The 21,924-nt window shown below is 39.4% G+C and overlaps 1 protein-coding gene across 2 annotated transcripts in view; it reads left to right on the top strand.

The window, feature by feature from the left end:
* Positions 1 to 266: 266 nt before the first annotated feature.
* The window catches only part of ITGB6 (integrin subunit beta 6), a 94,621-nt gene continuing 72,963 nt past the window's right edge, over positions 267 to 21,924 (top strand). For both annotated transcript variants that reach the window (XM_039382068.1, XM_027734160.2), the window contains exons 1-7: positions 267 to 522; positions 14,887 to 14,951; positions 15,395 to 15,471; positions 16,213 to 16,292; positions 19,018 to 19,222; positions 20,135 to 20,381; positions 21,256 to 21,421. In XM_039382068.1, coding sequence (XP_039238002.1) covers positions 15,411 to 15,471; positions 16,213 to 16,292; positions 19,018 to 19,222; positions 20,135 to 20,381; positions 21,256 to 21,421 — 759 coding nt within the window. In that variant the 5' untranslated portion in view covers positions 267 to 522; positions 14,887 to 14,951; positions 15,395 to 15,410. The remainder of the gene's footprint in view (positions 523 to 14,886; positions 14,952 to 15,394; positions 15,472 to 16,212; positions 16,293 to 19,017; positions 19,223 to 20,134; positions 20,382 to 21,255; positions 21,422 to 21,924) is intronic.

The raw sequence follows: 21,924 nt of genomic DNA, 5'->3' as shown, positions 1-21,924 counted from the left end.
TCGCTATTGACACACAGCACGTGAATTCTAGTTTTGATTTTATGAACAGCCTCTATCATCCTGTCTTGTCTGGACAGCCTCATACTCATTGTACTGTCACCATTCCTATAAATAGCCTGCTTGGTTATGAAGGACTACTAGCGTTTCTTCTGGGAAGAACAGGACTTTCAATTAATGGCATTTTAGGCCAGTTTTTGTCAAACTTTCTATAGGAGATAGGGTTTGGAGAGTAGAAAACCTGCTAAAGAAAGCCAGTAATCAAAGTATTAATGTTTGAAACACAGACACTCGGCAAGCCTGGAGAATCCACAGAGAAAAATGAAGTTAGAAGGAGGAGGATGGTGGTGTGCTTTTAAAAAGGAGGCTTGGCTTCAGGGCTGACAAGCAGCAAGGCAGCTGCCACACGGAGAAAGACGGAAAGACAGATCCAGCAGAAAGCTGGGCTGCAGCGCAAGAATGGCTGTGATGTTGGCAAGTCTGCTCTGCACCCGAAAAATGCACAAGTGTACTGGGGAAAGGCAGGTAAGGCAATGTGCTTTTCTGTAAACTTTTGGGGCAAAGTAGGAAGTTCCTGTGTATAGAAAACCTTGTGTTTCAGCTCTCAGCTCTTTAGCTGTTGTAAGATCTTTTGAGCGTGGAGGGCACTGGCAGGCAAACAAACAATACCCTCTAAGTTAGTTCGGTAGGGAGGGATGTGTTTAATCTTGTGAAGGGAGTGGGGATACCTGCTTTTATGGGTACGGGTCATTTGGGCTGTGTGACCCTGTTCTGTAAGTAAATACATTGAAGACACCTAAGAGAGCACACATCCTGCTGGCCATGCAGTGAGGGAAGTTCTATTGCACACAGTGCGAGAAGTCAAACACAGGGCAGATTTGCATGGCAGGTAACAAGGCTTGGTGGGTGTCTTCTTTTGACTATTAAAAGTAACAAATGCCAAGACTTTTGGGGTTTTTTCTTACAATTAGCAACTGATCTGGAATTCAGATCCCATCTCCCACAGCCTGGGTAGTTTCCAAGGGTGCATTGAATCGACAGCAGCACCCTTTGTGCAGAGTGAGTCTGTACACAAGAAGAGAGCCCTGCCAAAAGAAAAGAAATACAGCATTGCATTCAGGGATGTGACTAACTTCTTCTGAACAGAGAGGAAAGGACCATGCTTGCCAGTTATCTCTTCTGTGCATTTCCTCAGTTGTGGTTGGGGCCATCTGATGAGTGTTTCCCTTTCGCTCCCAGCGCGTCGCAGTCTGTCTGCTGTCAGCAGCTAATGAAGTCACTCGCAAGATGCCATTCCCTGGGGAAAAGCAGGGCTATGAATAGACCTGTTACTTGCATCTCTGGTTGCAGTGCTCTCAGCACTTCTTTTGCTGTGCCACCGCCTCTGATGATTGTGCCACTTATGAACAATGGTCTTTCACTCTTGAGCTACTGCTATTCCTGATGCCAAAAAACAGTCCTCTTCCTTCTAGTAGAGCTGTGTGGAGCTCAGTGAGTGCTTCTGTGCCGGCCCCAGTGACAGGCACAGGTTCTGAGGTACCACACACTTACTAAAAATGTGCAAAAAGTGAATGAGTAATCTCATTGCAGCAAGAGCTTTCAATAATAGTCTGCAGTGAATGTCAGATGCTTCATCAATGCACATCCCACAATAAGGAGGAAAAAAATTTTTTTCTGAAAGCAAAATTTTTCCATGGTACTGAAATAGAAAAGCAAACGGTTAATCTGATGAGACCACCATCTCTTTCCCCATCTGAGCTTACATGTCTAGGTATCATTAAACTTGTGTTTAGAAGGAGTTGTGTGTTGGTCTAGACAGAGATGAGCTATAAAAGAAGCAAAATCAGCAAAAACAAAGACAGATAAAGGATGATGAATCATGATGACATATTGTTCAAAGTATGTAAGAACATGTAAATACTTATCATGATGTGTAGGGCATAGAGTCATTGTTAGTAGCAGTAAAGTCAAGGACTATTCAGTGCACTTTAGTGACTGAGTTTGTGTTTGAGATCTAATCTAAAATAACCTTACAGATTATCTTTGTAAGAAAATTTAGCTAACAAGGTTATAAATGGTGAAAAAGAGAAAAACTAATTAGCATTCAATTTTAACATGATCTGTTCTCTCTTCAGGAGATATAGGGGGAAGCTTTCTTAAAAACTTTTGTTTTATATACAGTTTATTATTTTTTTACTAGACTTGATGGTTTTAACAGTCTCTCCCCAAATCAAGTTGTCAAAGTTTTAATTCTCAGAAAGCTAGGGTGAAGTCTTCAACAAAACACAAATGTAGATTTTTCTGCATCGTGATCCAAATGTCTGAACCATTCCTACATGAGCAGAGTTACAGTTGTTGTCTCATATGAACCTTTGTTCAGATGCCTCATCCTCCTGCTTATATAAAAACAAAACAAAAGCCCCTTATTACTCATAATTTTCATATTAATTCTGGTTGGCTGAATAAGTTTGAGTGATTCATGACCTATGTTCAAATTTAACACAGCCTTCAATGTGTTCAGCCTGACATGTGGTGTCTTACAATATTGATATATCTCATCGACCTAGCAATCTGCATCAGGTTGCTGAAGCATGCCTTGAAGGGAAAATGATACAGTAGTCCTGATCTACTCCTCTGTCAAAGCTTTGATTAAACATTCAAGCTATCAGAGTGAAGGAGCTTGGGGATGCATGAGATGCCTGTCCTGTCATTAACAATATTTCTTTTTGAAAGTTTAGGAAGATAGGAATATGCCTCTTAAATCAGATGTCTGTCCCCTGGTCAGCATCTGAATGGCATTCTCTGGTACCCTACATAAAAGAAAACACAAACGAATTCATCTGATTTTCCTGTACAGTTACTCAGCACTTTTTCCCAGTAGCACCCAAAGCAGGCAAGTAAGTTCGGTAGAGCAGAGCTGGAGGAGTGCTGCTCTGGTAGCAGTTCTCATCCTTTTCCTAGGCTACAGAGTTGCAAATCCAGGGATAGGTTTCTCCTTTAGGGTTTGTTTCCCACTGCTGGCACCCAGACAGCCTGAAGGCTGATGAGGCAATCCTTGGGTAGACCTTGGTCCAAATGAGGTTTCATTTAGCGCTGCCCCTGAAATGAGGCTCTGACAGACTACCTAGGAATGGCACTCGTATGATAAAGATCCCTGACTGTGTCTGCTGAGGTGTCTTATTAGGGTCGTGGAGAGATTGGTTTTTCTTCCCTTAGCAGAACAGTCTAGGGATAGGACTGCAAATGCTGTCATTTCTCTCCAGGACAGAAAACCTACTTGGAATGATGAACCTTGTTATCCCTAGAAGATACTTCTTGCTTCCTTGAGTGCCATGCTAGCAGCAATTAATCTCATCCAACAGCAACGGATATTAAAGCTACAGCCAATAGCTACAATGGTTTTTAAAAATCAGCTTCAGCAAGCTTTGCTCCCTCTCCGACCCTTTCCTGGCTTCCACATCTCCTGTGCTTGGCTGTCCTCCACCCAGGCTTTCAGACTCAGATTTGGAAATCCCTTGCTCCTGACAGTGGACCGTTATTTTTCTGGCAATATTTACCTGCTGTCCTTGTGAAATAGAATCAAGCCTCTGTGATGCCTGTGCTGTTATTCAGAGTCTTAATAGACATTATAAACAAAAGAGATTGTTAGATTTCTGCTACAAGAGCTGCACTCAGGAATTTCTTCAGCCAGGAAGGCTGTGCAGATTGGAGCTTGTGATGCCCTGAACCTAGACTGGTTCTGGTTGTAAGAGTGGAGCAATTACTTTCAAGGAACAATCTCCCTCAAGCATCAGTAGAAACAACAGAAGAAGCACAGTACCAGGTTCATAAAGAAAACTATACACTACGGAGACTATGAACTTAGAAAAATGTAAGCAAAAGGCCAAGTCTTGAAAGATTCATTAACATGGAAGTTCAGAAGCATTAGCTAAATCAAACTGTCATTGCTCAATCCACAAGCATAGCAAATAAACATGAGAAGGGATTTTTGAAGCAGCAGGGGAAGAAAAAAAAATACTCCTATAAAAGTGGTGAGGATGAATCAGGTGGTAAAACATGAGAACATAAACATCAGTTCAGAATGAAGGAAAATTAGGCTTTATTACTCCACATGAGAAAGCTGATGATGAAGGAGACCTAGCAAAAATGAATGATTTTATCAGTAATATGACTGCACAGACATTGTGGATAGTTGTGTGTCTGAATAAATAACTGCAATGGTTTTGTTTGCTTCTCTGTATGTTTAAAACCATAAATATTGATCAACTTTCACAATGAGGTAGAAAATGCTGACATCATGAGAACGTAAAAAATATGCACTTTCCACAAGACATTATTAGCATATTCAGGCCACTGCTGACACTATCTATTAGATAATCTTACCTGAAATGGTTACCGTGATTTTTGACTTGTAGGTCGTGTACCCATCCTGTCTAATCTTCAGGTTAACATGACACAGGCAGAAGAAGGAATTTCTGTTTTTCCTACATTCAAGAAAGTTCACACACTACAGAGCCAGAGAGGAACTTGCCTAGCTTTGTAGTACAGAAAGAAAGGTGTACTCTGTAGCAGTAAGCATCTGATATCCCCAAGTTAGGAACAAGTTTGTTCTTGACTGTGTCTACAGAAAGTGCAGTGAGGCACCTCCTGTGTGTCAGCCCAAGCCCCGTGTCTGCTGTTTCCAGGAGGTTTGCTTATCTCCTTATCCATGTCTTGTCACAGTCGCTGGGAGCAACCATAGCACCACTGTTTGACCTGTTTAAATTTTTCCTTGGCTTCTCCTGTTCCTCTCAGTTGTTGAGCACAGCTATCACTTTCTGATGTAAAAGGGCATTCAGATGCCTCTTTCAAATAAATGTTAACTCATTAACCTCTTTACCCTTATGTGTATTTCTCATACAGTTTTAAAATTTTGTAGTGACCCTATGGTAGTTAGACACTCAAGCATCTCTCCTGATTAAGGTGGGCAGGGTCTTGCTCTAATTGAGAGAGTCTCATCCACCAGATCAGTATCTTACTGTAAATCAAAAGCAAAAATAATGTTGGAAAGAATCACAGCATAACTGACTCAATAAATAACTGACAACTATGAGTCAGTGTCTGCATTTCTTCCCTAACACAACACTATATGGTAGAATGCCTTTGAATAGGTTTTTCCTGTAATTTCAGGTAATGATTAACTCCCAATGACTAAAATATCTCCAGGAGAACTGATGAGACATCTCACATAGTTACTCAAGTTCAAAACTATATTCAAACTTTCACTTTAGTTCTCTCATGCAAAAACACACTTATTTTAACTGAAGCTATTTTAAAGCTACCTCATAAATATAAAGTCAGCAGTACTGTTAGAGCATAGTTTTAAGCTAAAATGAGTGTATTCCAGACAAATGCACACAGAGTATGTGCATGGAGTTTTATTATTTGTCCCGTTTATAAGACAGAAGCCATTTTAGTGCCTCTGGCAATGCAGTCATCTCTGAGATGAAATATAACTGTACCAGATCACATTGTAGGATAAAAGACTGAGGAGCGAGCACTGGAAAGAACAAAAAACAGAGAAAATCTGTGTGAGTGCATTTGTCCTGAAGGAAAAGCTCCCACTTCACGGTTTCATTCCTGAAGAGGGTGTGTTAAAGCATGCAAGATAATAAAGAGCAACAGATGTCTTACGAATTGGTATTATGAAGAGTGTTGTAAGGCATGTAACTTTTGAGAAGAAAGAAACACAAACTACATGACCTACATTGCAGCAAAGACAGTATTAATTTTCTGGAACCGAGATTGTTATAATTTATTTCAATATAATATAATAGGATTAGATGATGTAGCATGCTAAAAAATAGCAGATGATAACAACATATATATTAATATATCAGTATGGTAAGTAAAAGAATTGTAAGCTAAGAAATAGTAGAGAATCTCTGGGGGACACTTGTAAGTAACTTCCATGCCTGGTTCTGAAAAGCAGAAAGTGGCGGATATATGGAAGAGAAAGAAGTGGGAGCAAAGATGGGCAAGAAATGGGGAAAGAAATGGACAGGCAAAATCAGCACTGATGTGCCTGATGTGAGTGTGAATGTGATGTGTGTGGCCTGGATGTCAGGTATAAGAGGAATGTGATAATTAAAAAAAAATTGCACATAGTCATACAAGAGGACCTGAGATGTTTGTGTACAAAAATCACATACAAACACACACAGGCTAGAACTGCAGCATTCAGGATGACTCCGAATCTTCCAAGAATAGTGAAATAGGGTGGATGAGTAATCTGTGGCTGAAATGCACTTGAACTAATGTGTAGTCTGTTAAGAAAACTAGAAATAAAACCAGAGGTACAGAGGCATCACTCAGTAGCAATGAAGTTGCCTACAGAGGCAGAGAAAGGTAACATAGGCAAAATGGAATTTGTCAAACTAAAGGTCTTCTGAAGGACCGCTAAGGAACTGTTACACTTAGATCTAAATCAGATTACTAAAAACATGGAAGAGAAACTCCCAAGCATTGCCTCATTGCAGGAGATTTAAACTCGTCAGAAATAGAGTATAAAGCAAATGTTTCTGATAACGATAGAGCCAGTTATTCCAGGGCATAATAACTGGCAGATTTCATCACTGAGCAGTCACTGGACTACCATGATGCTATTCTAGGTGGTCTTTGTTAGGTAGTGATGACATAGAGCAGCTGGTTGTAGAAAATAACCTAGCTAAAGTTATCCCAACTTGATAAAACTCAAAATAAGTGAAAGAACGAACAAGAATAGGCCCGTTAGTTTCTCAGAATTTGTCCTTTTGAAGTATTGTACCTAAAGGAATTAGTTAGTGATATAAATTGGTTGAAGGTTCCAAATCTATTAGAATTAATTTAATTTAAATAATAATTTAAACATCTGTAATTTGCACTGTAAGTAGAGAGTGAAGGGTGTTAGCACCTTACAAATCCTTAAAAAAAAATAAACATTAGGAGTGAGCAAAGAGCGTGAAAGTCATAGGGGAAGAAATCCCTACTATACCAGATCATCAGTGAAAACAGTATTTTGGTAACCTAGAAGAAGAGGATGCAGTCAGATCTGTCAAATTTACAGACATGCCACCTGTAAACAACATTTGAAAGACTGAGAGTTTCTCCTACCACACAGATAAAAGGGGGTCTGGTATGTGGCAAGGATGGGGTAGAGATCAAAGCCTATATGGACAGTGCCCAAACCAAGTAAATTCTGTGAAGATGATGGTATAGATCATGGAGTAAAATAGAATCAGGATGGGAAGTATCTGTAGAAACTTGAAAACTAAATACAAAGTGTAGTAGGCCTATAGCGAAATAGTGTCTGTTATACATCCTAAAATGCTCAAAGAAGCAAAATTAAATTTCAGGTACGGGATCAAGTTTTTCTTTAAAGATCTACCAAAACAAAGGAGACAGAAAGAGCATATGAAAAAGTGATATCAGATCTACAACTTCATTAATTAACCTTAGTAATATGAAAATTTTGTGCACATTTTGCAAGAAAGAATAAATAAGGGTGCAAAGATAAAATAGAGAAAATAAGCAATAACTGTTTAATACAGTGTATTAGGACTGGGGGAATGTATGTATGGTACCATCTCTCTGGAAAGGGCATTGTTTGGCAACTTTAAGGTTGTGTAGAGATTTTCAAGTGTCACTGTTTCATCTAGTCCTTCAAAGTGTTAACACTTTCCATTGTTCCTAAAGGTGGAGTGGTCAGATGAGAAAAATATCTGTACCGTTATTCCCCTATATACAATTGTGAGGGAACAGAGAGCTGAAGGTGTGGGGTACAATTTAATTGTACAAGTACTGGACCACATCCAAATGGAGGTAGAAATGCTTTCTGTTGTAAATCGGATCAGTTGGACAACAGAAGGACCACAAGGTCTTGGTTAGTCATTTAATGATGCTGAGAGAGCTGGGATGGAGCCATGGGAGAGGGAAAAATGATCCTTCTTAAATATGATATAGGAGACTCAAAGAAGGGATACCTAAGTTAGGACACCGTTGTAGGAGGCACTGGTCAAAGCTTCTCTGGGGTACCGAAAACGGTCACCCAAAGTTAGGAAAGAGCATTGAAAGAAATACAGAAAAGTAGTATTGGACAAAACAAAGAATGAGGCATATACAGTTGCTATCTATAAATATATCAAGAGGAGGGGAAAAAGGGCAGGGCAAATCCTAGGAAGGGAAAGAAGTTATTTAAGTTGCCAGACAATGTTGTAATTAAAATAAATGGATATAAATTGAAAGTTAGTCTGTCCAGGCTGGAGCTGTGAAGGTTTCCAGCCATGAGAAGAGTGAAATCTCTGAAACAATCTTCTAGTAAGAGTAACAGGAACAAAGTATTATAGGTGTGGGTATCACAGTGAAATGGAAGTTATCTGCTTGCAAATTGGATAATAAGAATTAACCTAGCTCTTGCATAACGGTGAGTAGAGCCACTTTCTATTTGCCTCTCTGCCAGAGAGTCAAACAGTCTGAGTAGCCTTATGATGAATTTTCATAAGTTTATTAACAGAGCTGTGTAAGATGAAAGGACACATCTTCGGTATCTATGGGATCTTTTGCAGTGTTATGCCCTCTGCTTTGTACTGCTGTGGCAATAGTATTTTTTTAAATTTCTGCTAATGTATGGGTTCAGATAGAAAGCATGACTCTATGGCCTCCTGTGTCATATTGACATGCTACAAAATGTTAAGATTTAAATTTTTTTAAATATTGTTTTAAAATTGTGATAAATCTGTGTGCTAAGTGTCCAACTAAAGCACAGCAATGCAGTTGCAAATGTATGAGATAAGAAACGTATGTATCAGTGGATCTAATATTACTGCCAGTATTTACACGATTAATCATTTTGAACTCCTAGAAAACATTGCTAGGGAAAATCTGCTCTGCATTATCCTTTTCGTTTTACTCATCAAAATACTTGATTTAGTTGATTTTATTTTTATTTAGAGGTGGTTCTATTTACATGTTCCTAGTCTTGCATGGTTTTATTAGATATAGAATATCGACAGTTCTGATCAGTTCTTTAAGAATTGTAGAAGCACTAATCATTATATATAATGTTGTTTTTTCCAATGTTCCTGTTTACATGTGAACAGACACGGTTTGTTTAAATTTCCTTCCTATTTCCGGAAGAAACACATAAGAATAAGGCAAAATTTATAAAATATAGTAACAATTTACATTGACAAAGATGTTGCAAACAATTTCTGACATTTCAGAATCATGTAACTGAGCTTATAACAAAGACAATAGAAGTACAATGTTCTGTTTACTGTGAGAGATGGAATTTGAAAAAAACATGCAAACTAAATTATAACTAACTCTAATATAAGTGACTAAATTGTTTAAAAAATATGTGAACGCCTCCAAAGATTCTTATATAAGTTGCAAGGCAAAATATTGCTAAATGGTAACAGACCTGTCAGTATCTGAACACCTTTTTTCCTCGTGAGTTAGAAAGTCCTCACTTCTCTACTCCAGAGGAGCAGAGTAGCCATAAGATGGCAGCACTCTGCACAAAAGCTCCTGAAACCCTAAATCCTGCTCTTTTCCCAAAAAGAGACGTCAGCCACTGGTGGGAACAAGTGGCCTGAACGCTGGGTGTCTGTAAATGGAAATCAAGCTGGCTGAGCCCAGAATAACTCCTGAGAAGCTTCAGAAATGCTTTCATGCAGTACCTGAGCCCATTTTCCTCAGTTTTTAGCAGCTGTTTGGGTGCTGAGCTAAGCACTCTTTTCTTATCTGTTCTGGTTATTCTAGAGTAACTTTATTCAAACCATGTATTGTAGCAAAGCACAACACCTCTGTAGGTCTCAGTAAGGTCAGCTCTAAAACTATTTTCTGTGTGTAAAGCCAGAGTGGAATCACTTTTTACAAGTGATTTAATCCCAGCTCCATAGTTTAGAATTTACATATAGATGGTCAGGCCTGAAGACGTTATGTTTGCATAACCTGAGAGGCCTTTCCAAAAGCAAGCTCAGCTTGCTGCTGGGCTGTGCTAAAGGGTTGTCTTGCCCTTCATGCCACTCCAACACACCTGGCTCGGGACTCACTTTGGCCTTCTGTGCTGGGGACAGCAGGTCTGGTCTGAATTTAGCATTAATCTGAACAGAGTAAGTTACAGAAAGTTCTTCAGCTGAAGTGCAGGCGTCTGAGGAGCTGTGCAGTCAGTATTCAGTGTCGTTCCCATCCCAAATATGCTCAGCCTTGCACCAGCCTTGAGGAGAGGTGCTTGCTCTTGTGCCCCTGCCCCAGGTTTTTATCAAGTAGGGAAAATAAGAGGTACCATGTAACCATGAAAAACAGACAGAAACCAAGGCCAGATTTGATGGGCTGTGTGGAAGTCCCTGGCCAGATTTGAGTGTCATAGGCTGGTTGGCAGTCCTTTTCCAATGCCAGGTGATTTTCCTACAGTTCCAACTGAGCCCTTCTGCAGTTCAGAGGTTTGATTATTTTGCTTTGGGTGTGAGAGTGTATTCAAATCCAAAAAGCAAACAAATCTTTCAGGGTGCTTACCCATGCCAAGAAAACCAAGAACAGAGGTTTGCTCATGCCTTCGGCTGGAACCAGCCAGGTCAGAGCTGTGGGTAAGGTAAACATGAGTTGAAAACACCCTGACTTGCCTGCCTGCTGCTCATTGCACAGTTGGTGAGCAATTCCTCCTCCTTCCTTCTCTTCCTCTCTGTTTGTTCAGAGGTAGGTTGTTGACTTCACTCTCTGCCCTGGTCCACCAGCAGCATGCTGCTCCGGAAACCAGAGGAGACCAGAGCATGAATCACAGACTGAGTCACCAATCCCAAACGCCCTGCTTTGATCAGAGCTGGAGGGGAAAATTCCTTTCCTCTATGTGGCTCTTCATCTTCTGCGACCCTCTGGAAGGAGCTATAGACACTCCTCCTCTTCTTCCAAATCTGCTCTCCACTGTGCATAGGTGTGCTTGGAAACAGTACCTGGAGACCTTTGCCTTTCCATATGCCCGGCCATGTCTCGGTGGCCTCTGTGGCTCACCCTCCACAGGGGTGTTTTGGTCCTAGGCTCCTAATGGGATATGATATTTGTACACCCCAAAACACAGGAGCTGGAGTGAAGCAGCTCCATCCCTGTATGTTCAGACCTTTGCTTACAACAGGCTCCATGTCACTTATACAGGACCTGAATGCTTACAGTGGTTTCTTTGGATGGATGCCATTTGCTGTTGGAGCAGTACCCATCTCTTGCCATGGTGATTGACAAAGAAAGAGATAGCAGGTAGTATCAACTGAAAAAAAAGTTGCTGATTAGTCATATTCACCATCACTGTGAATTTCCCCATTAAATACAACTGTTTGTTAGGGATCGTTGCTTTCTCTTTAAATGTTTTTACCAGCTCTTTGTAAAGCATTGTCAGACCTGTCCTGCAGCAAAGGCAGAGACAGGACAGTCCTTCCAGTGTCACTGCAGCATTTGTCTGTGGTTTCTGTCTGTGCTGGACTGGCCTGTTTTCAGGACTCTCACGCCGCTATGTGGCTACTCAAATCACCTTTAGCTCTAAATTTAGAGATGAATCAAAGTTTCAAGCTTGGAAACTTTTTTCAGGCTTCATTGCTTAGCTAACTGACAGAAGTCCTCTAAAACATATTTGGAACTGTGTCTGTCAGGCTGCTGAGGCATATATTTCTGCTCAGACTTTCCAAAGAAAATGCCTTCCATTTCTGCTGGCCCAAGAGTCTGGAAGCACTTGACTATACAGCTATGGAACATATGTCTTCTTCAAGAAAAAAGTGTTTTAACCTGCAGACTTTTGTATATTTTTCAGTTACTATCTTTTGGGTTAAAAAGTTTGACCAAAACTTTAAAGTCTACTTTGATTCCTCACTAAGAGATTTTCAGGAGCTTTTTAATCCAATTTGATTGGGAAGCCAACCAGGGAGAGAATAAAGTCACCAGATGTTCCAAGTACAAAGTAACCTGCCTCTGACCTACGAATTGCAGCCCTTTGCCTCTTAAAGATGCGTTGAGGATGTGAATATGGTGGCTCTATATGGTGGAAAGAAGGGAGACCCCCTCTCACCAGAAGAGAGAAATGTTTTTTGAAGTGCAGGAGATGCCTCCCCCTACCTTTGTAAATATTCTGAGAATCATCTCAGCCCAGGGGACATTCAGACTTTAAATTGCTCCATATTTTTCAAGGCTTTCAGGGTGAGTGTGTGTGTGAGAAGAGCATTGGGAGTTAAGAGCTGGGTTTTATGTGAAGCTGAGAGATCTGTGCTATCTTTGTGTATTGTAAGTGCCAGGTATGGGTGAAAATGTACTAAGGGTTTTAACCTATACAGATTTTATTATCTTTTGGAGAGCCACAGACTTGCATTTTGCAACATTGCCCATAGTGAAAGATAAACAGCTATTTTCTGTTCTGATGTGGCATTATAAAACTGTAACTCTGATTTAACTGAACCAGAATTTGCTCCAAAATGAAAATATAGTGGCTGATGGAAACAATAATAATTGTGTTATGACTGTACTCTAAACTACCTTTTTGTTGTATCTCATTGAATTGATGCCTTTAATTTGGGTAAGTGAAACAAGACTCTCTTAAAACCCTTATGAAGGATGGAAACCCTGTCAAATCAAGCAATGCCAGGACCCCAAAGGATTTTACACATCCTTCCCACATCAGCATGGCTACTCCAGATTGAAATTCTATTCTTCTAGAGATAGTTAAAGCCAGTACAGCATTGACCTAGTAGAGGAACGTCCTGATCAACTTACCTTTAGATATCACTTTTTCCTGTGTGTTTTTATTGTTGTTAGTTCTGCTACTTTTTTTTTCTTCTCTGCTCTCTCCAGACAATCTGGGGAGGTCTGTTCCTAATAATTTGCAGAAACTTAGCTATTTTATTCAGGAAAGACTTATGTAGATAGTCTTTGGCAGCCACCCCATTCAGAGGCAGGCACGCACTTAGCCTCCAGCCATGCTGTCCTTGCCAAGACATATATAAAATATTACCTCACAAGCAAATGGGGAAGTGATAATATCAAATAGAATTTGTAAGTTTTGTGTAGGCTGTATTATTCATTCTCTCTACACTTAAAAGTCTGATATCTTGAATCTAAGAATAAACAATTGCTAATTGCCAGCTGTTCAGCTGGTTGGTCCTTAATTTGGGACACTGCTGGTGACTGGTACGTTTTGGTGGCTGAAGGACTGCCACTGAGTCCTTTGAGCACATGCTTTGAAGTGTTACATTACCAGGGGCTGGTAAGAGCTACAGGGTGACCTTCTACATTGAAAGGGAAAGCACTGGGTTTTGGAGCTCTGCAAGGCTGTCAACACAGCAACAATATTAAAGGACACGTACACAAATGACAGTTACAAACAGGGAAATAAGATGGCACTTACAGGAGGACTTTTGTTTTTAGTAAGAGCAAACATTTTCAGTTGGTTACACTTCTTTTTGACCTTATGTAATTACAGCGTTCTGATAGAGTTGTGTCTTCACAAGCTGAGGGAACATAATCTAATCAATGCTTTTTTCATGCCACAGGAAAGTTGCTGTAGCTGAACAAGTGCCTTACAAGGGACACTCCAAGGTATAGAGAGCAGTTGAAAGAGACTTAGGACTGTTGTTATAAATAGAAATGTTAGGATATGGTTCCGCAACAGCCTAAACTGGGCTAAATTCAGCCTAACATATTCCCACCTTTCCTGCCAACTCTGCCTTGCACTCTGGACTGGACAGTCACAGGGTTCAAGGGACCAGATGAAAAACAGCCCCCCACCTTCCCCACAGTAGGTGATTGGATTTTAGTTGGATCAGTATGAAACAGCTCACTGCTTGTTTGGACATGAGCACTGACTGGTAAGGGGTGGGAACACAAGGGCAGAGCAAAGGTAGTCCTGATGTAATCCAGTTTGAGCTGCTATTGAAACTACCCATAGACTGTGTAAATACTAGTAAAATTGGATGGGCCTGGGAATATTTCCAGGCACTGGAATGAGATCGTCTATGCTATTAAACTGTTAAAATGCTCCCTGGCATGAATTTGACCTCTTCCAATTAACACTCTCTGCAAACAATTTCTGGGCACGATTTGGTTGCTAAAATGGTTCCAATAGGCACTTTGGAATGAACTCAGGTCCTTCTGTGCCAGTTAGCCTCAATGCCCAGGAGTGTTTCAGGAGTGTAACTAGTACAGACCCATCCTTACTTTTCACATCCTGCCCTGAGAGTGCAGCTACTACCAGTCTGAAAAGGGGGGGTCTGATCTTGCCAGCTTTCTTGCTTGGTGAGAGCAACCTAGTCCTTATGAGCTAACTTGAGTAGGATTTCTGACTGTAGAGAAAAAGGGTATATGTTTTCAGGCCAGCAACACAAATTACTAAATTAGAATTTTATGCTGCTCCATGTAGTCTATTGCAAGCACCTATGAAAAGATAGGACTTGTCTTGACCAAATGGTTTTCAAAACAGACAATAGCAGAGCAGAAAAGATGGGAAGAAATGGAACATACAAATAAGAAATTTTATTTCCTTTTAATAAGGTGGTAAGAAATGCATATTTTGCATTCATTTCAGGTTGGGAAGGGGAAAGAGTAGATAGCAATAACTTGTTATGCAGTTGTATCTGTGCTGTAGAATATTCAGTGACTTATTAGGCAGAGTTTTTTTGACATGATTTTTTTTCCAAGTCAGCTGCAGAACTGGGAATGCAATTATTCCTCCTTCTACATATTAAAAAAACACACAACTGCAGCATTTCCCTTTCAGTCTGGAATATTAATAAAATCAATTACTATGTATCTTGAAATACTGAAACCAGGTCCTCAATTTTAATATGTAATTGCTTTTTGGTTTTTGCTTTTTGTTTGTTTGTTTGTTTGTTTTCACAGTTGCCCTTACGAGTTTCCCTACACATCAGGAAATCTGAAAAAATGGGATTTTTACATCTCTCCAGGTATACTCACTTGGCAATTGTAATGATCCATCTCTTCAATGCACTCCCTCGGTGAACAATTAAAGGTGTTATTTTGAAGGACCCTTTTAAGCTTTGCTGTACACATACAAACAGAATCTCTTGGCCGGGTTTCTCTAGGACCCAGAGTGACTGGGATTGACAGAAATCTTCACCTGAATGAATTTTCCCTGTATGCCTTATAAGGAGTCCAGGAAAACAAGGAAGTGATAACCATATTCAAGTTACTGTATGCACAGCCTGTCCTCTTTACCTGCTCAGGTAGCCCTTGTTTTCACTTTTGTTCATGGTCCCTCCTGCTGGGGTTGAAGTTTCCTCGCAATCTGGTGTAGGTGAAAACATACCCTCCAGGAATGTATAATTTTTACGACATTCTACCTTTACGCAGATGATAATTAACAAGCTAATACTTTTTTGTCACGCAGCCAGCACTGAAAACGAATGGGGATTGAATTGCTTTGCCTCTGTTTCCTATTCCTGCAAAGAAATAACTATGTGCAAGGTAAGGCTCAGGGGCAGGGAGATCCATTTCAAAACCTTTTCTGCATTGTTTCTTGCCTGAAGTTGAAATGAAATAGCTTTGTGTCTTCTGTATTTAATCCTTCCTTTCTGTTTAATGACTTTTTTTTTGACAGACTGCTGTAGGGCTACACTGCCAATTCACCTATGATTTGGTGGTCATTACATAGCACAACATGTTCGAAAGAGACAGACATTTGAGCAATTTCGTTTATACTAATCACAGTTTGATCTGCTGAGAAACTTTAATATTATACATATGACTGAGTGTTTCACTGGTACTTGTACAGTGGATAAAAATCATATTAAGTACCTACACAGCTGAGTGAAGCAATTTTAAGCATATAGAGTGAACATAAATCTGTTCTTTTAATATCCCTGGTTATGTTGGAAATTACTTACCTACACCATACCAGAAACACATGTAACACTTTATTAGGTACACTGGAGAAAACAAGTTAGCATGCTCTCAGTGAATGCCACCCATAAAGCACACAAAAGTAAGTATGTTAATTGCCAGCAATTCTGATGTTTTAATCTTTATTAGAGAGTTAATCTTCTACCAATAGAACTACCATTAAGAAGGAATTTTATCAGTAATCCTAAATATGGCTAAACATGTGCATTTTTCACCTCCCACATTCTCTAAATTATTCATTTCTTCATAAATTGAATGATTAACCATGTTATTAATAGCCTTTTATCTTCTTGGATTTAAATTTAGGGACCTGTTTGCAGGAAAGCACAGTGACTTGTGAAGATTGTTTGCTTTCCGGACCACACTGCGCTTGGTGTTTGCAAGAGGTACAGTGATTAAAAAAAAATTCAAAGTAAGACTTGAAGTCTTTGTAGTCGCTCTGAGTGATGAAGTATTGACTTAATTGGGTCAGCCCATGTTTTTGTAGTGCATACAGCACTTAGTGAAGCCTTCCTGGGGATCAGAAGTGGAATTGAATCTACCCTTCATGATCTATTATTCATTGTTGGAGTGTGATTGCTTTGTTTTTGTTTTGGTTTGGTTTTGTGTTTGCTTTTTTTAAAAACCCAAGAACATCAACCTTCGTCATCTAAGGCAGAAATAAAAGTGCTATTAGAGGGGCTCAGTTCATCAGCCCGAGGGGTGACTCACCCATAGCAATGATGAAGCTCCAGACATGAAGTCAGAGTCCAGACTGTATCTTACATATTATGTGTCAAGCCAGACAGTGTAAACAGAAGGTTTGCAGGTGTAAACAGTGTGTAAGTTTGCAGATGTAAAATTTGCATACAGAAATTATTAATCTGTGGTGGACTTTAAGTACGATGATAGTGTTAGTTTTATAATTAGTATGATATAGATGTGTTTTGGCTAAAATATTGGACTTAAAAATATATCTGGATTTTTTCCCGTACATCTGTTTCAGGTTTTCTGTGTAACCTTGGGCAAGTGAACTCACATCTCTGCTTCTAAAACTTTTACCTGTAAATGATGCTAAATAATATCTCCCCACTTCACAGTGAATATTCTAGTTCATTAATGTTAGTGAGTTATCCAGCTATCACAATTAAAACTTGACAGAAGTAATAGAGAAATAAAACGTCTTTTTCATTGTAGTTTCTGATTTGCACCTTTGCTGCTAAATGTATTTATTGCTTTTGTGTATAGCAAAATGATACCTAGGATGGGACTAACATACTGCTTTATGAAATAGCTCACAAAGACCAAACTGCACTTTTTTAAAAAATAAGTTTTCTAAGAAATATCTTTTGCCTTTTGCAACAGGATTTTATTGAAATGAGATCACATAATTTTGACTACTACCATGTCTTTTCAGGAAAAAAAAAAGCCCCATATAATTTATTTATTTAAAACCAAACAAAAGCAAAACTGTGGAACTACTGAAAATTTCAGAGTAGTAAGCATAATTTTTTATTTTGTTCATGAGCTCATTCACTTGTTTGCTAGAGAACAGCACATTAAGAGTGCAAAAGACATAGGAGTTTTAGCGTCAGAGCAAACACAAGCACCTCCAAAGAAATCACTTTTTTCAGTAGGATAAAAACACACCTCGTAATTGTATTTGAAATATGAGGTTGTCTCTTCACACATGTTTTGAAAAGTTACAAACTGTGTAACTAAAGGAGATGATATGGATCTCCCTGTGAAAGCTTTATAATGGTACATGTATTACATGCACTCTGTATTCAAGAAGCAGTGGGTGAGAGTTTTACCTGAGCAAAGGCATCCATTTCAGTCTGAAGAATAATAAACCACTGTTCCCAGCAGGTGTCTCAGCATTGCTTCCACCAAAATATATAAGATCCCTGACAATTTTCAGGCATGAAGGGTGATGTTTTGGTAGAAAAAAGGGTCATAGTTCTGGTTTTAATAGGTTTAAATAAATTTACTTTGCTTTGGATGGAAATTTTTTCAGTGACTGAATTCAAAGAATATTTGTGGTTTAATGGCTGAAACCCAGGCTGCTTGCCCAAACGTAGGAGAGAAGAGTGGCTCCATGGCATGGGCCCATGACCATCAGCCAGGAATTACATGTTTCAGAGCTGGTTTGACCAGGTAATGCCTGATTTTGATTAGAAAGGTCTTGCAGGCCAGAGCAGTTTCCATTTCAGGAGACAGCTGACTGATTTTGAGGATCTAAACTCCAGACATAGCTCTGGGAAATGGTAATAAGACACAGAAGCCACTTTTTAAAACTAACCATTAACCTCACCACTACACGGGGTTAGTACCTACCATGTAGCAGCGTTGTGGAAAGGAATGCATATCAATGCTTTGAATTGAATAACAAAAGTAAACTGCAAGATATCCAACTGATATTAATAGGTTTGTGATTGCCTCTGGATCGAAGAAGGTCAAGTGGGATACTGGGCAAAACATAGATGTGGGGATGCCGGGAACCCCTCTAGTGCTGGGGAGCAGTGGGGGCAGGCTGTGGTGCTTGCAGGGCACCAGGGAGAGGAACAAGGACTTGCTACCTGCTTCAGTGAACATGTTAAATGAGTGCTGTGGAGAAAGAGTAGGTCAGTTAAGAAAAGAAACAGTGAACACTTGGTACCCCACAATCAATTTGTCACAAAATGTCTAGGGGTTTATTATCTGCAAGACCTCTTCCATTATTAAATGATGTGGTTCGAACAGCAGTTCAAAACTGTTTAGAAAGACTGATGAATTTGTGACATAATTCTTTAATAGAAAAAACAGAGGCTCAGAGGGGCTTTGTGTTATTATTCCCAGCACTGTGAAAAGCCAAATGCAGTGAGTGGCACAATTCCCATTCCCCAACAATAGGGCAGTTTCTCCCAGGACAACAAGTTGGTGTAAGTTACGTTAATTATGCGCCTGTGTGACATGATCCATACAGGGCAAATTTGGGTTTCTGTGCCACCTAGGTCTAATTCTGCACTAGTCTGCAGTAACTTGCATTTTTGTTTCTGTTGCCTGCATTGGACTCACCTTTCATCAGTCAGATGCTGGTGGCTAGTCAGGAAAAACATTTAATTCATCCCTTCCTTCTCCTATTTGCCTTAGAATTACACAGACTCGGCTGGAATTCATGGGAGGTGTGATACCCCAGAAAATCTTTTGTCAAAAGGATGCCAGTTGAATTTGATTGAATTTCCCATTTCAGAAGTAGAAATTCACAGAAACAAGCCCCTAACTATATCAGTCCAGAAGAACAATTCTGATGTCACACAGATTTCTCCTCAAAAATTAACTCTCAGGCTGCGACCGGGTAAGTCACAGTTCATAGATGTGGGATATTTTTTTTCAGACAATGTGATATGCTGAAGCTTCTCATATTGAATGGTCTACAAAAATCTTGGCAGAATTAAGATGAAAACCTGTGTTGAGTCCAGAGTTATATGTTGACACATCATATGAAAACTAGGTTTGACTGAGTTCAAAATACTTTCAGAAGTGCTGGGTACATCATAAAAGTAGGGATTCATATTTTTAGTTCTTCTCTTCTCTTGCCATTGAGGTGGCAGGGATAGAATGAAACCCCCTGGCTCCTCCTGAGCCCACCTCCTTTACCTCTCCTCTGCTGGTCTGGCAAACAGCATATCTTGGAGGCAGCGTAAAATCTTGCTTTGAGGATTTACAAGGTGCCAGTGATGTTTATGGTTACACACCAGACCTACTTTGGGGTCCTTCAGGTGTGAATTTTTCCTGGAGAAAATTTGAAATAAAGAAGAGTAGGAGACATCCAGTTAGGTCATGTCATAGTGCTGGAACTGAGAATAAAACTTATGTGTACACTCTGGCCTTCTTTGAATTGCTAAAGTATATGGTAGGACCCATAAGCTCTACCTTTAGTTTTAATTAGCTTCACATCTAAATTTTCTAAAGCTGTATACTGCTGAAGATGTTCTCATATTTTTTCAAATTATAGCAATCAGTTTTAATTCTGTGCTTATGGCTTTACTGCAGAACTGTTTGTAAAAAGCCCCAAACATTAGAACTGCTTTTAATTTATCAGACCCTAATTTGAGATTTTTCTTGACAAAGAATTTTTAAAATTATTTTGTTAATGCTGCTGGTTATTTAATATACCAGATAATTTTCACCATATAGAAGTTTATGAAGAAATTGACATTGTTCATACCTTCTACCTAGAAGTGCTGATGTGTATCCCACTTTATAGGACATGAAGAAACAATACAGATCAAGGTTCGCCAGACTGAAGATTATCCAATTGATCTCTATTACCTCATGGATCTTTCAGCCTCCATGGATGATGATCTGAATACAATCAAAGAACTGGGTTCAGCTCTTTCTAAAGAAATGTCAAAACTGACAAGCAACTTCAGACTGGGGTTTGGATCTTTTGTTGAAAAACCAGTTTCACCATTTATCAAAACTACAGCTGCAGAAATAAACAACCCTTGCAGGTAGGCAGGGAAAGTCCCAACATCTGTTTGCATGCCAACATTAAGTCATAATATTAATCTTTTGGATAAAATTCAATTAAGCAGCTTCACTGGAACCTCTGCCCTCTTCCAGCTGTAAATGAGTAAGTTTGTGAAACAAGATTTGTTTCTTTAAATTCACACTCTGGTCAGTATTCTGTTAAATATGATGTTATTTGGAGAGAGGAATCTGGGACTGATTGTGCATTTTAGTCTTTGCTGCTAGTGACAAATGTGCTTAATGCATTAAGAAACAGATATGCAGAATAGTTATATACTCTTCTTTAATTCTGCAGAAAAAAAATACATATATATAAGAATTTTATGACACCAAACTAAGGATTTGCAAACTCAAACCCAACACAGAATATCAGTTTCATTTAGCCATCAATGTTGTTTTCCTGGTTTTTTTTCCACACCCTGAAGGTCTAGCAGTCTGCCTAAACCCAGGCTGCCCTAGCTCTTGCCCTAGCCCTTGTGAGGGAGAAGCTGTGCTCTGCAGTCTGGAGCAGGACTGCAGCAGCTTGGTGGTGCTCTCTGAATGTCATTAAGGAACTACAGGTCCTAATGTGCTTCTGAATATGAAATCAAGACACAGCAGGGTGCATGGCAAGGGCTGCACTTTTGTAATTGGCTGAATTACTGCTCTAGGAGGCATTTCCCAGCCCTTATGCAGACCTTTTTCCATTGCCCAATTTACTGGATGCTCTTTAATTATTTTATGTTTTTCATTAGATCTTCTCAGACACAGAAGAGAGATACATGGCCAAAAACTAATCCAGGCAGGCCTTTGAAGTGTTCATTGTAGTGAATTTTCACTCTGTGTTATCCATAAGCTGTCTCACTTTTCTTGCAGAAGTGTACCATATGAGTGCTTACCCACCTTTGGATATAAGCATGTTTTGCCGCTAACAAATGATGCTGAAAAATTCAATGAAATCGTGAAAGTACAGCGAATCTCTGCTAATATAGACACTCCAGAGGGAGGATTTGATGCAATTATGCAAGCAGCTGTTTGCAAGGTAATTGAAATTTCTAGGCATGATATTAATTATTCCGTGTATTACTGCTTCTAGTATTATATGGTGGTATTTCAAAGTGGCAGAATATTTTTCAAGAATTTTTAGTGCCATCCAAGAGCCTCATTAAATTTGTGTTAAAATAGTTTTGGCTGTACCAAGTAAAACATGCACATTGCAATATTTTAGTGTTTCCTTTTAATTGCCAGGGATAAATAACCCCAAATAACTGTATAATTACTGTGTCTGTTTTCTTGATTGTTTTTTCTTCAAATATTTCTCATTAACTTTGTTAAGAGTAGTAAGCAGATTGATATGAATATGGCCAGCCTGTGTTATTAAACACAGGGATGGGGAGACAAAATGTTAGCCAAAGACAATGGAATGAACATCATCTTTTAAGAGACAGTGTTGCCTTTGACACTCCCTTGAAAATTATGCTCTTCATTTATTTTGAGGTGCCGTCCTCCAAATATTTTGCTGCTTTTCTATATTGTCATGCAATA

Source organism: Pipra filicauda, unplaced genomic scaffold (assembly GCF_003945595.2).
Source record: "Pipra filicauda isolate LSUMZ 115617 unplaced genomic scaffold, ASM394559v2 scaffold253_size2546935_pilon, whole genome shotgun sequence".
NCBI lineage: Eukaryota > Metazoa > Chordata > Aves > Passeriformes > Pipridae > Pipra > Pipra filicauda.
This window is presented reverse-complemented; position numbering and strand designations above follow the sequence as displayed.